The 13,782-nt window shown below is 43.3% G+C and overlaps 1 protein-coding gene across 1 annotated transcript in view; it reads right to left on the bottom strand.

The window, feature by feature from the left end:
• The window catches only part of flt4 (fms related receptor tyrosine kinase 4), a 137,729-nt gene that overhangs the window by 43,011 nt on the left and 80,936 nt on the right, over positions 1–13,782 (bottom strand). The window contains exons 11-14 of the mRNA XM_084041495.1: positions 5,148–5,283; positions 2,779–2,887; positions 1,265–1,491; positions 32–167 (exon numbers count right to left, since the gene is read on the bottom strand). Coding sequence (XP_083897621.1) covers positions 32–167; positions 1,265–1,491; positions 2,779–2,887; positions 5,148–5,283 — 608 coding nt within the window. The remainder of the gene's footprint in view (positions 1–31; positions 168–1,264; positions 1,492–2,778; positions 2,888–5,147; positions 5,284–13,782) is intronic.

Here is a 13,782-nt window from a genome sequence, read left to right as displayed (position 1 = left end):
TGCATTTGAACAGGCACCGTTGGTTACTCACCTTTGACAGAGATGTATTTGAACAGACACTGCTTGTCTGCGTTCCTCCTGCTCTGTGCCTCACACACGTAGTGACCCTCATCCTGGAGCTGCACAGAGGCCAGGCTGAACTCCAGCACCCAGCTGTTGAAGGGCTCCTGGAAGGGAGGGTTGCAACCGGTAATCCAATCAATCAATTTTTCTTTCAGAATGTTTTAAAGAATAGCAAAAAAAGACATTGCAGATCTACCAGCTCACAACGCATCAACAAAGAATGAAATTGTGCTTAAAGGACGACTTCATCGATTTTTTATCTTCATATAATTGGTCCTCACTAATACTTACATAGCGTCGAAGGCTTTGTCAGAGAACCCTGTTGAACCCGTCTGTCTGTATCCCTTTTGTGCCCATATATGGAGATCTCTGTATCTGTCTGTCTACCTGTGTCCCTTTTACGCCCATATATGGAGATCCCTGATAGAATAATCGCTAAGTCTTTTACAAATATACTATATTGTTCTAAATATCCTTGACAAACTAGACATAGCTATGGTTCTGGACACTTTTTTGTTTGCATTGTTGTTGTTTACATAATCGTCTCTGTCGGGTGGAAACCTCATATGTCCAAAACTGTTAATTTTCAGCATCAAAAGTAGCAGATCTACAAGCTCAAAACGCGTCGCTTCGCGCCGCGTTTCAAGCTTGCGGATCTGCTACTTTTGATGCTTTTGTGTGACACTGTAGTATGATCAAGTAGGGCATTAATTAGGGTAGGTGCCCTCACAAAAACATGCAGTAATCCTGGTCTCTATACTGCCTCTCCCTGGTCAGCCGGAGCGCCTGATGGAGGGGAAAGGAACTGGTTGGGATAACGTGTTCCTTCCACGCGCTACGTCCTACCGGGGAAACTCCCCTCCGTCGGGTGACAAGAAGGCTTGTTAGCCCTCATGCATTGAAGGAGGCATGAGTTCAGCTCTGGGTTCTCCCTATAGGTTGGCAGAGGGGGTGTAGCGCCCGGGATTACTTAGACAATTGGCACTGGGTGAAAAAATGGGTTTAAAAATTCACGGGATAAAAAAAAAAAAAACGGCATTCATTTATGAAAAAACACACAAATATTAAAAGAGATAAGACGTTTCTGCCCGACAGCAACGGTATCCGAAGACGTTCTAACCCAGGAAAAATACCGCTCTACACGTCTGTTCACAAACATTCTGACCCGGGTCTAAATAGTTTGCAGTCCTACAGTACATACCTGGAAGGAGAGCTGTCCGGCTAGCGGGTCGGCGTAGAGATGCACGCTCCTGCACTCCAGCTCCTGGGGCTTGCTGCCCTGCTTGTCCTGCAGCGTGCGTGGGTTGAGGCGGTACCACTGCAGGTGTTCGTATGTGTAGTTGTCGGCGCTGCAGCGCAGCGACACCTTCTCCTGCTCGTTGGGCTCCTCCGAGGGCTGAACCTCCACGCTGAAGCCTTCTGGGATGGCTGCAAGTCACGTGGTGGGAAAAGTACTCGTTTTTTTTTTTATAACTTAAGTAAAAATATCAATACGGCAATGTAGAAATACTCTGTTACAAGTGAACGTCCGGAATTCAACATTTTACTTGAGTAAAAGTACAAAAAGCAATGGTAACAAAATGTACTTAAAGTACCAAAAGTAAAAGTACTCATTATGCAGAATGTCCCAAGTTTTCAAATAAATAATAAGTATAAAAATCTTTTGAAAATAGCAGATCTACAAGCTCACAATGCGTCGCCACGCAACGCATTGTGAGTTTGTATTGCGAGCTTGGCCGAAATGTATACAGGGCTGAAGTTATTAATGTATGTTTTGTAATAATAATCAAAATCTCCAAAGTAACTAGTAACTAAAGTTTTCTAAAGTGGAGTAAAAAGTACAATATTTGCTCTGAGATATAGTGGAGTATAAGTAAAAGTATTGAAAATAAAAGTACAGTAGCTCAAAGTTGTACTTAAGTACAGTACTTGAGTAAATGTACTTAGTTACTTTCCACCACTGGTTGGCTGTGAGGAAGAGGAGACCCCACCCCATCCAGGGACCCTCTGGGTTACTTGAGGGGGTTCAAAATGCACCCTTACAATAACTCTGAGAGTTGGAACCAGGAGAAATGGAACCAAATGGTCCATTTGGTTCCATTTGTACACTGTCAGAGTTATGGTGGTCCTAGAAATTAAAAAGTTTGAGAACCACCGGTTTTGTAATTATATAGCAGACATGGAAGTCCTGCTCTGACAACGTGATGAAACCGGTTCCCGGAAACGGTGGCAAATGTGATGGAACCGACTCCGGTTCCTCAATGTTGGATCCGGTTCCCTCCGGCTTCCGGATCCCAGCCCTAGCTGTGAACTGTGTTTTGTGTCGCTTAACAACCCATTAAGACCTGGAACGCATCTGTGTCACGTTTTGAGCTAAAAAGCATTATTTTACACTTTGGCTATTCAAAGATAGCAGATATACAAGCTCATCTGCTATTTTTGAAAAAAAATGAAAATGTGTGCAAATCTTTGAATATATATTGTTTAAAGCGAACATTTTTAACTCTATTGTTTGCTTCTGGGGGGTCCCTGGAACAAAATATTTTGAGATGGGGGTCGGCGGCCAAATACATATCATTTTGGGGGTCCTTGACATAAAACGGTTTGAGCACCACTGATATAGAAACATACGTTTTTTCAGAATACTGTTGGGATTTAGAAGACACGTGTAGAATCGGCTTCGGGTCTTAATGGGTCAATGGAGTGTAAACTTACTGGTGACGTAGAAGTAGACGAGTCTGCGGTCTGTGCCCACCTTGTTCTGGGCAGAGCACATGTACATGACCGACACGCTGGCGTTGTGGATGTGCAGCCGGCTCACTACCTGCAGTGGTGGAAGAAAGTACTCTGATTTTGGACTGAGTGTGTGTGTGTGTGTGTGTGTGTGTGTGTGTGTCAGTGTTGATTTTGACAGCAAATTTTGATTTAGTTTTAGTCATAGTCTTTTGAATACAATTCTGTTGAATAAAAAATCTGAAATGTTTTCATTTTTGTCTAGTTTCATCGAATAAACATCATAAGGTTATAGTCGACTAAATCTACAGTTGATTTAGTCGACTAAAATGTATTTTGCCGGTGCCTTGATGGCGTCTTAATGGCTGATTTTACACATAGTTGCTTGCTGAAAATAGCCGATCTACAAGCTCACAACGCGACGCGTTGTGAGCTTGTAGATCGGCTATTTTCAGAGCGCAACACCCTAGCACAACCAAACATAACATGACTTGTCTTTTAGTTCTACTGGATCTCTTCTCCACTAGTCCCTCGCTAACATTTTAGTCTAGTTTTTATTTGTTGACGAAATTGTCAGTATATTTAGTCTTAGTTTTAGTCATCATAGCTTAGTTTTTATTTTGTTTTTATTTAGTTTTCGTCAGTGAAAAAAGGTAGTTGAAATCAACACTGGTGCGTGTGTGTGTGTGTGTGTGTGTGTGTGTGTGTGTGTGTGTGTGTGTGTGTGTGTGTGTGTGTGTGTGTGTGTGTGTGTGTGTGTGTGTAGTACTACATTGTGAGTGCCAAACATCCCCATGTATAGACATGGTGAGGAAACGTTTTGCCTGGTCCTCACAACAGAAATGGTTGTTTTATAGTTTAAAAAGGTATAGGCTTACAGTTGTTGTTGTTGGGGTTAGGATTACGATTAGACGTTTAGAGGTTATAGGTTTCAGGGTTGGAGTTATGTCTGATTCATACTTGTATAATAGCTGCTCTACAAGCTCACAACGATCGGCTAAATTTGGCGTTAGGCTTATGGTGTTTTTTTAATGGCATTCAGAAAAACAGCATTCTAAAATCTTTATGTCCTCAGTGGTACAGTAATAGAAACATGTGTGAGTGTGTAGGCTTGCGTGTGGGTGTGCGTGCAATATTAGTGCATTCGTGTGTGTTTGTGTGACCGGTGTAAGGCCACACTGTACTGTATGTGTGTGTGTGTGTGTGTGTGTGTGTGTGTGTGTGTGTGTGTGTGTGTGTGTGTGTGTGTGTGTGTGTGTGTGAGTGTGCGTGTGTGTGTAGGCTTGGCTGTGGGTGTGCGTGCTGTGCTGATAGTAATACATTTGATTTGTAACGCACTTTATATTTGATACAAATCTCAAAGTGCTTACATTGTATGAAAACATTGTATGAAAAAACATATTTAAAAAGAATAACAAAATAAAATGATAAAAACAATGAAACGGATAACATTCAGATCAATGGTCTATACCAATGGAACTATACACAGCTAAGACGATTAAAGTTGAAGTTTAAAAACACACAAGACATCGGTAAGTCCATCTAGGCAAAAGCCTTGTTAAAAAAAAAAGGATTGTGAGATGTGTATTTGTGTGCGCGCGCGTGCGTGCGTGCATGTGTCCTCTACAGTGTCAGGTCATACTGAATACATACAGTATACAGTATGTGTGTGTGACACACACAATGTGTGTGTGACTGTGTCTGTAGGCTTGCGTGTGTGTGTGTGTGTGTGTGTGTGTGTGTGGCTGTGTGTGCTGTGCATGTGTGTATGTGTGCGTGCGTGCGTGCGTGCGTGCGTGCGTGCGTGCGTGCGTGCGTGCGTGACCTGTACAGTGTCAGGTCATACTGTACTTGTGTGTAAATGTGTTTATGACCAGTCCTTGCAGGAAGTGTGCACAGGAAGCATCGTATAAATATTTCTGCGGTGGAAATGGCCTTCCAGCTCCCACTGACATTATTTTGTCACAGAACTCACAGTTTGGGACACTTGTATAAAAATATCACAGTTCATGGATAAGGCTACTTACATAAATGTGTCCTTAATATGAGTAACATTCTAATCTCTAATCTGTTATTCTCTAGGTGAGATTTATCATTGTTATTAATATGCATTGCTATTAGTTTCCCCAGCTAACCCCCCTTGTTTTTACAAAATAAATTCTAATTGAAATAGTTTATTTCTTTTTTCCGTGTAAAGCGCCTTTGAGTACATAGAAAAATGCGAAATAAATCTGGGGTATTTTTATTATTATAATTTCCAGTCCTGTTTTATGCAGCCATATTAATGACGATCATACATTCCAACAAAACTATTTATCGACGGCTAAAGGTCAGCAAAAAGTAAATCTAACCTTTTGTTTCCCATCCACCAATTGTGGGGACGTCTTGATCATCTCGATTTCATTCATGGCGTTCTCAGAGGCGATGTCCTGCCAGTTCTGACAGTCTGCCATGCGCTCGCTCCGGCCCTTCCGGTCTCGAGCGGCCCTGGAGAAACAAAAATGCAGATGCATGTAAGACTTCTGCCCTCATTGGCATGCATAGAAAACAGTGGGCAGCAGGGGATGAATACAAAAGCAGACATCCTGATATTTTATGAGAACATTTGTTTTTTTTTTGTTTTGTTTTTTTTTGCCGTCGGTTACGGAACGCTGTGCAGCATTTCATCAGAGACGGGGCTCGCACGAAGGCGAGACTATCGCCGCTGCCAAGCGTCCCATCTGGGGGCTGTTAGTGTCCCTTTCTATTATGAAAGTCTATAGTGTGAACATCACGGCGGAGCAAATGAAACATGAAATTGAATTTTGCTTTGCATGTCCTGAAAGCGCAGGAAAACAATTCCACATAAACAAGAAAGTCATCAGTAATTTTCAATAGTATTAGTATGTGTATCTAATGAATGAGCCAGTACACAGTTGCAATCATACATTATGTAATGTGTACATTGAAGGGGGTGTAAGTGATATCTCTCTCCACGGCGCCCTCCACCGGCGTTTCCAGTCATCTCGATTCTCCATACATCTGGCTAGCTTGTTTGTGCTTTCCGCAGCAGCGTCTTTCTTCAGCACATCCACGTATAGGTACAGTAGGTGTGGGACGTTCTCTTGATCGATGCCTGTGTGTTGGTTCCCACAGTACAAGCTTGCTGGCAGGGAGTTCCCGGTGTCGATGGCAGTGACCGGCTAGTCTCATTCTATGCTCCTGATTGCTATCTTCTCCAATGCACTTAGTAGCTCCCCGTACAGACGTTTGTTGGTAGTGTGTTCGACCTGTTTGATGTTCAGTTTCACACGTAGCATTCTGGTGTAGCACCCAGCCACTTCTGTAGGGCATGGGTCAGTGTCCAGCACTCACAGCCGCGAGTCAGACTCTTCAAGAAACTGATCTTGATGTGTGTGTGTGTGGGGGGTGATGCCATTAAGAACACTGGTGATGCCATTAAGAACTCTACATTCCTAACTTTAAGGTCCTGCTATGTGGAGTTGACCCATGTGCCCAGTTATTTAAAGTAATTGACCTCCTTTAGTGCCTTTAGTGCAGTGTCTCCTGATACAGGTTTATTAAAATAAGTATAGCTCTATATTCTGGTAGCCAGTGCCGGGGTTTTTTTCGGGTTTCCCGCGAATAAAGTTACTTTTTTTGTTACTTTATTTCGGTATTAGGGTTAGGGTTACCAAAACACTCTCACTGTCACGGAGGGGAGGCGGAGCAGACAGCACACACCAGAGCGTGCCACTGACAGCCAATCAGACAGCCTGCAGCAGCTGTCTCATTCAAGCCAAGCAGTGCTGCGCAGCCTGCGCTGATGTGAACGCAGTAATGCACGTTATTTTCTGCTGATGGGAGGGGGCGGAGAGGGGGCCCCTTTGATCGGCAGGTAGGCGGGGCCCTACGCAACCTGCGTAGTGTGCGTATAGGGTGGAGCGGCTCTGCTGGTAGTAATCATTGCTATAGAGTGTTTGGGCCCTCCCTGTTTCTCCAGCTCTTTAGCAAACAGAAAATGCATTTTCAGGTCAGGATAACAATTTTATCCAATCAGTGGCATGGAGGAGACACTGCAGTTCACACTGGTCCAGAGGAAGACTAAGCACAGGGTACATTTGACATTGCCCTAGTCTCGTACACAGCAGAGAAAGGAAGAGAACTACTGCAGCAAGAAAATCTGCCTCAAGCTCAAATCCAAGAAAACATAAGTAATGGCATTTAACACGGTGGACAAAACCATTGCCACTGCCGACAAAGCATAGATCAAGAGGTGCTCGAGGTAGTCGAGGACTTCAAATGTCTCGGTGCCTAGACTGATTCGTCGGACCAGGATCTGAACGTCCGGGGGGCTCTTGCCTGGAATGCCTTGCACGGGAGAGTGTGGAAATCTGACATGTCCTCAAGAAGTGCCTGTTTGTGGCTACAGTGGGGTCAGTACAGTACCGCTGAAATTGGAAGTGATGAAACTAAACAAAAATGAGCAGACAAAATTGCAACGGGAAGGTGGGGTGTTCTCACTCCTTTAAAATCTTTGAATAGAGTTTAAATGGTTGACATGTATCACAGCGAGCACCACTGATCATAATTACATAACTTTAATAATAAGTAATCTCATAAGTAAACTGATGCCAACTAGAATTAAAGTGGTTCTCTCCTCTCAGCGCTCATGCTGCATATCCAAGTGGACACGTCAGGAAACCAACAATACATTCTAAAATTAATCCCCCAAGGCAGATAGATGTCTATTTTGAATGGAGAGATATTCCATATGCGCAGGGCTGGTGACTGCAACTTCTGGTTTTACAGGAATAGGAGGAAATAGATCAAATGTCATATAGATGCCCATGGAATCCACTTTATCAGGTCATGGGGGTCACTGTAGATAGTTTCGAAATGCCCAAAGCCATTCTTGGCAATCAGCTTGTGTACTGTACGTAGGTGTGCGCCTCTGTGCTGTGATATAGCATGTGTGTGTTTGCACACGTTGGCGTGCACCTTTGTGTGTGTGTGTGTGTGTGTGTATATGTGTGTATATACTAAAACAAATAAAAAACTGAAACAAGTACCACACACTACAAATTAGTGAACACAATATCCGGTTAAAATGCAAAAACAGGATAAAAAACTAAAAAGATAATGTACCTACTGTCGGAGTCAACATCTGAACGGTATTGTGAGGACGTAGGTCTTTGTGTTGTGCAACAGCATGTACACGTGTTTGTGCACGTACAATACTGTAGGTATGCGTGTGTGTTCACTATATTTTCATGTGTGTACTGTATGTGTGTGTGTTTGTTATATTTTCATGTGTTTGTAAAGAGTGTGTGTGTGTGTGTGTGTGTGTGTGTGTGTGTGTGTGTGTGTGTGTGTGTGTATGTGTGTGTGTGTGTGTGCGACTGCATGCGTGCGTGCGCAGGAATATGTTGTGAAGTGTGCCCCAGTAGCAACAGAATAATAATCAGCATGCTGTGAGTGGTGAGATGGTTTGGGGGTTAGAAATGGCCATCGCATCATTGACTTCTCGCTCTCCCTCATTCAGTTCCACCTCTTCTTTTACTTCTAACAGCCATCCCTCCATTTCCACCTCTTCTTTTACTTCTAACAGCCATCCCTCCATTTCCACCTCTTCTTTTACTTCTAACAGCCATCCCTCCATTTCCACCTCTTCTTTTACTTCTAACGGCCATCCCTCCATTTCCACCTCTCATTTTACTTCTAATAGCCATCCCTCCATTTCCATCTCTTCTTTTACTTCTAACAGCAAACCCTCCCTCCCTTCATCTGTCTCTCACAGTCATGTCCAGTGGTGGAGGAAATACTAGTCAATAGGTAAAAGTAGCAATAGCAGATACTGTACAAATGTAGTTACTCTACTTATAATAATAATTATAATAATAATCTAAATCTTCGAAGTAATAGTAACTCAATCTGTCAAATAATTGTAGTAAAAAGTACTATATTTGCCTTGAGTAAATGTACTTATTTACTTTACGCCACTGGAGAGGACAATGTTCTCAGAGGATTCTGGGAAAGCTTTGTCAAAAAACAAATTAAAACAAAAGTTTTTTTATTTTTTTGTTAACCCATTTAGACCTGCTGCCACCTATACGTTGTTATACCTTTGAATCCGGGAGCCACCTCTGTGTCTCATCAGTAGTTACTATACATATAGCAACATCATTTTTTATTACATTTTTTAGTAAGAATTTGAACGTTTTCAGAAATCTTAGGTTAGGTTTTAGAAGGCGTTTTTAGAATCGGCCTCAGGTCTAAATGGAAGCTCTATATTCTGATAGTAATCATTGCTATATACAGTAGAGTGTTTGTTCAGTAGCAGGGGTCTCCATCTCCCCAACTATTTAATGAACAGAAAATAGTTTTTCAGGTGGGTTACCAATTTCAGCCAATCAGGAGAGAGTGCCCATTTATCAGCTTCAATGTTATACTGTTCAAGTTCCAATTGTGTCTTCTCATTTCTTTGTTTCATCACCTCCACTTGTACATCCTGTATCGTGTATGAGTTGTCTCCTGAAAATGCATTTATGTTTACTGAAGAGCTGGAGAGATACCACTGTTACTGAACAAACACTCTATAGCCATGATTATTATCGGAATATAGAGCAATTTAACACTTAATATCACTTATCCTACCTTTAAGTACAGCACTTGAGTAAATGTACTTACTACTTTCCACCGCTGCTCTCAGGGCCCCTCATTTCCATTGCTCAGTCAGCCAGCGGATGCAATCATTCCTCTCTACCGCCTACATATTTAACACTTCTACGTACAAAAATATAAATAAAAAAAATATTATTAATCCCACTATGGGATTGGGCATGCTTGAGGAGCTTGTTCACAGAGAAACGCAGCTCATTCCCATTTCACAACACTAGCCAGGTCAAATATAAGGTTACGGCAATAACCACAAATCCACATGGGAAAGGCGTGGCTTCAATATAATTCTTGGACTTCCATGTGATTAGCCTGTGATGTCAGTCAAGTGGACGTCAATCAGGTGGAGGCCAGGCATAGACTGTATAAAACGAATGGACAACGTGACGCCATTGGTTTCTACAGACCGTAAATGAAGCCGATTGTTCAGCAATTTCAATAGGCTCTATGCACAGCAGCCATATTGGAAAGAAATTGGGCCTCTTCTTAATTCCTTCACAGGTGATACCAATGATACTAATGAAGGCTCTGTTCCATTCTGGTCAGGGTGCTGATATCGTGCATGTTGGCTCACTAGAAACATTCCCAAATGGTGAGTGTGTAACTCTGAGAGTGTACAAATGAAGAAAGTAAGGAAGCGGCCCAATTCATTCCCAATATGGCTGCTGTGCATAGGGCCTATTCCGCCATGCATCTTTCAATATCGCGTCATATCCTGCAGAATGCCACCAGACCATTATTGGCTGGGTAGCTTGTCAATCAAGAGCGGGGGCAGGGAATGAATGCTATTGGTTGTGTAGCTTGTCAATCAAATCATCCCGCCCCTCCTAGAGCATAACCTACTTTATCGTCAATTTTAGAATAAATGGGACCATAGTTTACCAAAACGCATATGATGATTGAAAGGAGAAAACTAGCGACTGGAAGCATATAGTATTTGTGAAAAGAAAATCGAGTCTAAAGTTTGTCAAAAACACATCCGCTTGCGTTAAGATAAATTCTTTCTGACACCAGCAGGGGTAAAACAGCGAAACTACAGGCCATTCATATGAACTGTCTCTTCCGTATTAGCCTCAATGTAGAACGTTCATGCTGGGCCCTTGGTGGAGGCAGTGCTGAAGCTCCCGCGGCCACTCACTGTCAAGGCTCTGCACAGCAGTTCTTGGGCATGGTACATTTTTACTGCCATTTTGTGCCAAGGGCTGGCAGCCTTATGTGGCCCCTTTACAGCGCTCTCAAGGGTTAATCTCCCAAGCATGCAATTTTCTGGTACGCTATCGATGCCCTCGCAGGTGCAACTATGAGCTCACCCGGTGCCCGAGGAACGTATTGCTTTGACAGGGACGTGCACAGATAGACTCTAGGTGGTGCTAGAGCACCTGCCCTTTGCCCTCTTGACCAGAAGTGCCCTTTTTTCAGTTTACAGCAGGGGTCTTCAACAGGGGGTCCGGGACCCCTAGGGGGTCCTCAGAGTTACTACAGGGGGTCCACCAAATCTTTATGTGATATGATTTTTCTTTTTACCATAACCACTCGAAACCTAGCATCCCTTTTCTGAGGAGAACTTTAGCCAAAAATAGCAGATCTACAAGCTCACAACGCCTCGCGCTGCGAGGCGTTGTGGGCTTGTAGATCGGCTATTTTTGGCAAAGAGGTATAGGTGTAGAGGGAAAAAAGAGCAGACCAAGTAAACAAAAAAAAGTATAATTTACTTGAGCACGCGCCCCTCAAAATGTCTGTGCACGCCACTGTGCTTTGACCACGGATGCCTCAGACTACGCCATCGGTGCCGTTCTCAAGCACTTGGTCAACAGTGTCTTGCAACCTCTCACTTTTTTTCAGCCTCCAACTTCAGCCCAATAGTGGCTGGCGACAAAACCTTTAATTGTCCATCATGGGCAGGCTTGGCCGGCTGAAGCCAGCCCACCTGGACTTGGGCCGCTAAGTTGGGGTGGCTCAAGCACCGCACCGCGACCGACCCCGGGTAGGACTACCTTGGCACAGATCCGGGGCCCCTTTGAACCCCTCAGCCTGCCGCCAGGCACCTGCCCACCATCTGTAATCATCTTCTTTCACCCTCACGCCCCTCTGCCTGCCCAGGAGCTTCAGAATAGCTTTGGGCGAGTCATTCGGGTCCCTGGTCGTTTCACTGGGCCAGTTCCTGTGAATTTATTGTGAGCTTGTAGATCTGTTATTTTCAAAAACATATATATATATATGTTTAACATTTTAACAACACAAATCTTGTATGGGGGTCTCATCACACAAATGTTGGAGAACCACTGTCTTGTATACAGCTAGCCTCCTGCAGAGCCACGCTGTAAAAACCTACAGAGCATTTAAAAGTGGTATTGCAGAAGGGATTAACGACTTAGAACGGTGGTTAGTTTTACAAGTGGGTAAAAACGCAACAATGCCACTTGCTAAAACATGTCCAGGAGAAGGAAAACTGCTTGCCGCATGCTGGAGGATTTGTTTCAGAGAGAACTCTGTTTTGTTTGTTTCACTCTGAAAATCTTAGATCACATTTTGACAATTGTGTTCAGGCTGTTAGTATATTTTACTATGAGGCCGTGAAAAATACAAGAAAATCTCAGCTTGTGTTGTTTGGTCCATATATTATACTGCACTGTGAGGAAGAATATAGGAATGATAGCTGTTGTTTTGGTACAACCTGTCTTGTCATGGTTCAGTTTGTCCTTGTAGCAGCTAGTCTAACTATGGTCTGTGCTCGTTGGCAGAACTACCGTACCACCGAGTGTTAGTGTCCTCATGATATCATATATTAAAGTATAACCATTACATTACATTACAGTCATTTAGCAGACGCTTTTATCCAAAGCGACTTACAATAAGTGGCAAGTGCATTCAACATAGGTAGGGAACAAAACTACTAATCACCAGAGGTCTTAAGTGCATTCTCTTCTAAAACAAGCAACTAAGAGTATACCTAGCGCTAAGGTAAAAGTGCAATATATCAGCTACCTACTTTCTTAAACAGATGAGACAAATAGGAAAATCAAATGAGCAAGAGCTAAAACAAATAAGTGTATCGAATAAACAAGATCCAATAAAACAAGAGCTCGTACAACTAGTTAACATCAAGTAGGCAAGGCGAAGAGGAAGGGTAGTGTTTCCTGAAGAGGTGGGTTTTCAGCCTGCGGCGAAAGATGGGCAGTGACTCTGCTGTCCTGACATCAGCGGGGAGTTCATTCCACCACTGTGGGGCCAGAACAGAAAAAGCTGTGACCGTGTAAATCGTCCAGAAGGACCACTGAGCAACGAGGCAACCAGTCGCCCCGAGGCGGCAGACCGAAGTGGTCGGGCAGGGGTGTAAGCATAGCCCATAGCCCGGAGGTAAGAAGAAGCTGTTCCTTTCACTGCCCTATAGGCTAGCACCAGGGCTTTAAACTGGACGCGAGCCGCTACGGGGAGCCAGTGTAGAGAACGGAGAAGGATAGTTGTGTGGGAGAACTTGGAGCGGTTGAACACCAGACGAGCCGCAGCCTTCCGAACAAGCTGCTGAACAACCATCACCACCTATAGAACATTCTCTCAGGTGGATCTTGTTTCCACACTGGGGACGATCTGGCATGATGTGCATTCATGCATGTGCTAGGCTGCAATCCATCACAAGGACAAAAACACCAATTGCACGTGACATGGATGAATAAGATAAACAACACCAAATGTAACAAAGAAGCACTCCTTCATCTCTCACTCGGCCTGCGGATGCACTGTACCCTCTACCCTCCAACATATTGTGCCTCATCAACTTCTACTTCAAACGAATTCATTATACAGTATGAGTATAACTATGGGCTATGAGCTCGTTGACAGAGAAAAGAAGCACATTTCCATTTTTCCACAATAACAAGGTCAACAAATATACGGTTACAAAACTAAGTAAATAAAAAATACAAAATTGAAGAGCTGATTGACTCAATTATTCTAACCTTGACGGCCACTGGTAGGCTACAATTCACATTCTAGTGTTGTAGCTGAGCACACACACACACACACACACACACACACACACACACACACACACACACACACACACACACACACACACACACACACACACACACACACACACACACACACACACACACACACACACACACACACACACTTTCCTCCCACAGTTTTCAAATGCTTCCATCATACAGTCTGGAGCAACGGAGGCTCTGAAAATGATCAGAGGATACAGTGGATGTTTTCGGTTTTGCATAAGTTACATTTTGGGTTAGCATTTTATATTTTGAATCCTAGTAAATAAAAAAAGACGAAATACAAAAATGTAATCCCGATGTCATCTCTGATGAA

Source organism: Gymnoscopelus microlampas, assembly GCF_963454915.1.
Source record: "Gymnoscopelus microlampas genome assembly, chromosome: 18".
Classification (NCBI taxonomy): Eukaryota; Metazoa; Chordata; class Actinopteri; order Myctophiformes; family Myctophidae; genus Gymnoscopelus; species Gymnoscopelus microlampas.
This window is presented reverse-complemented; position numbering and strand designations above follow the sequence as displayed.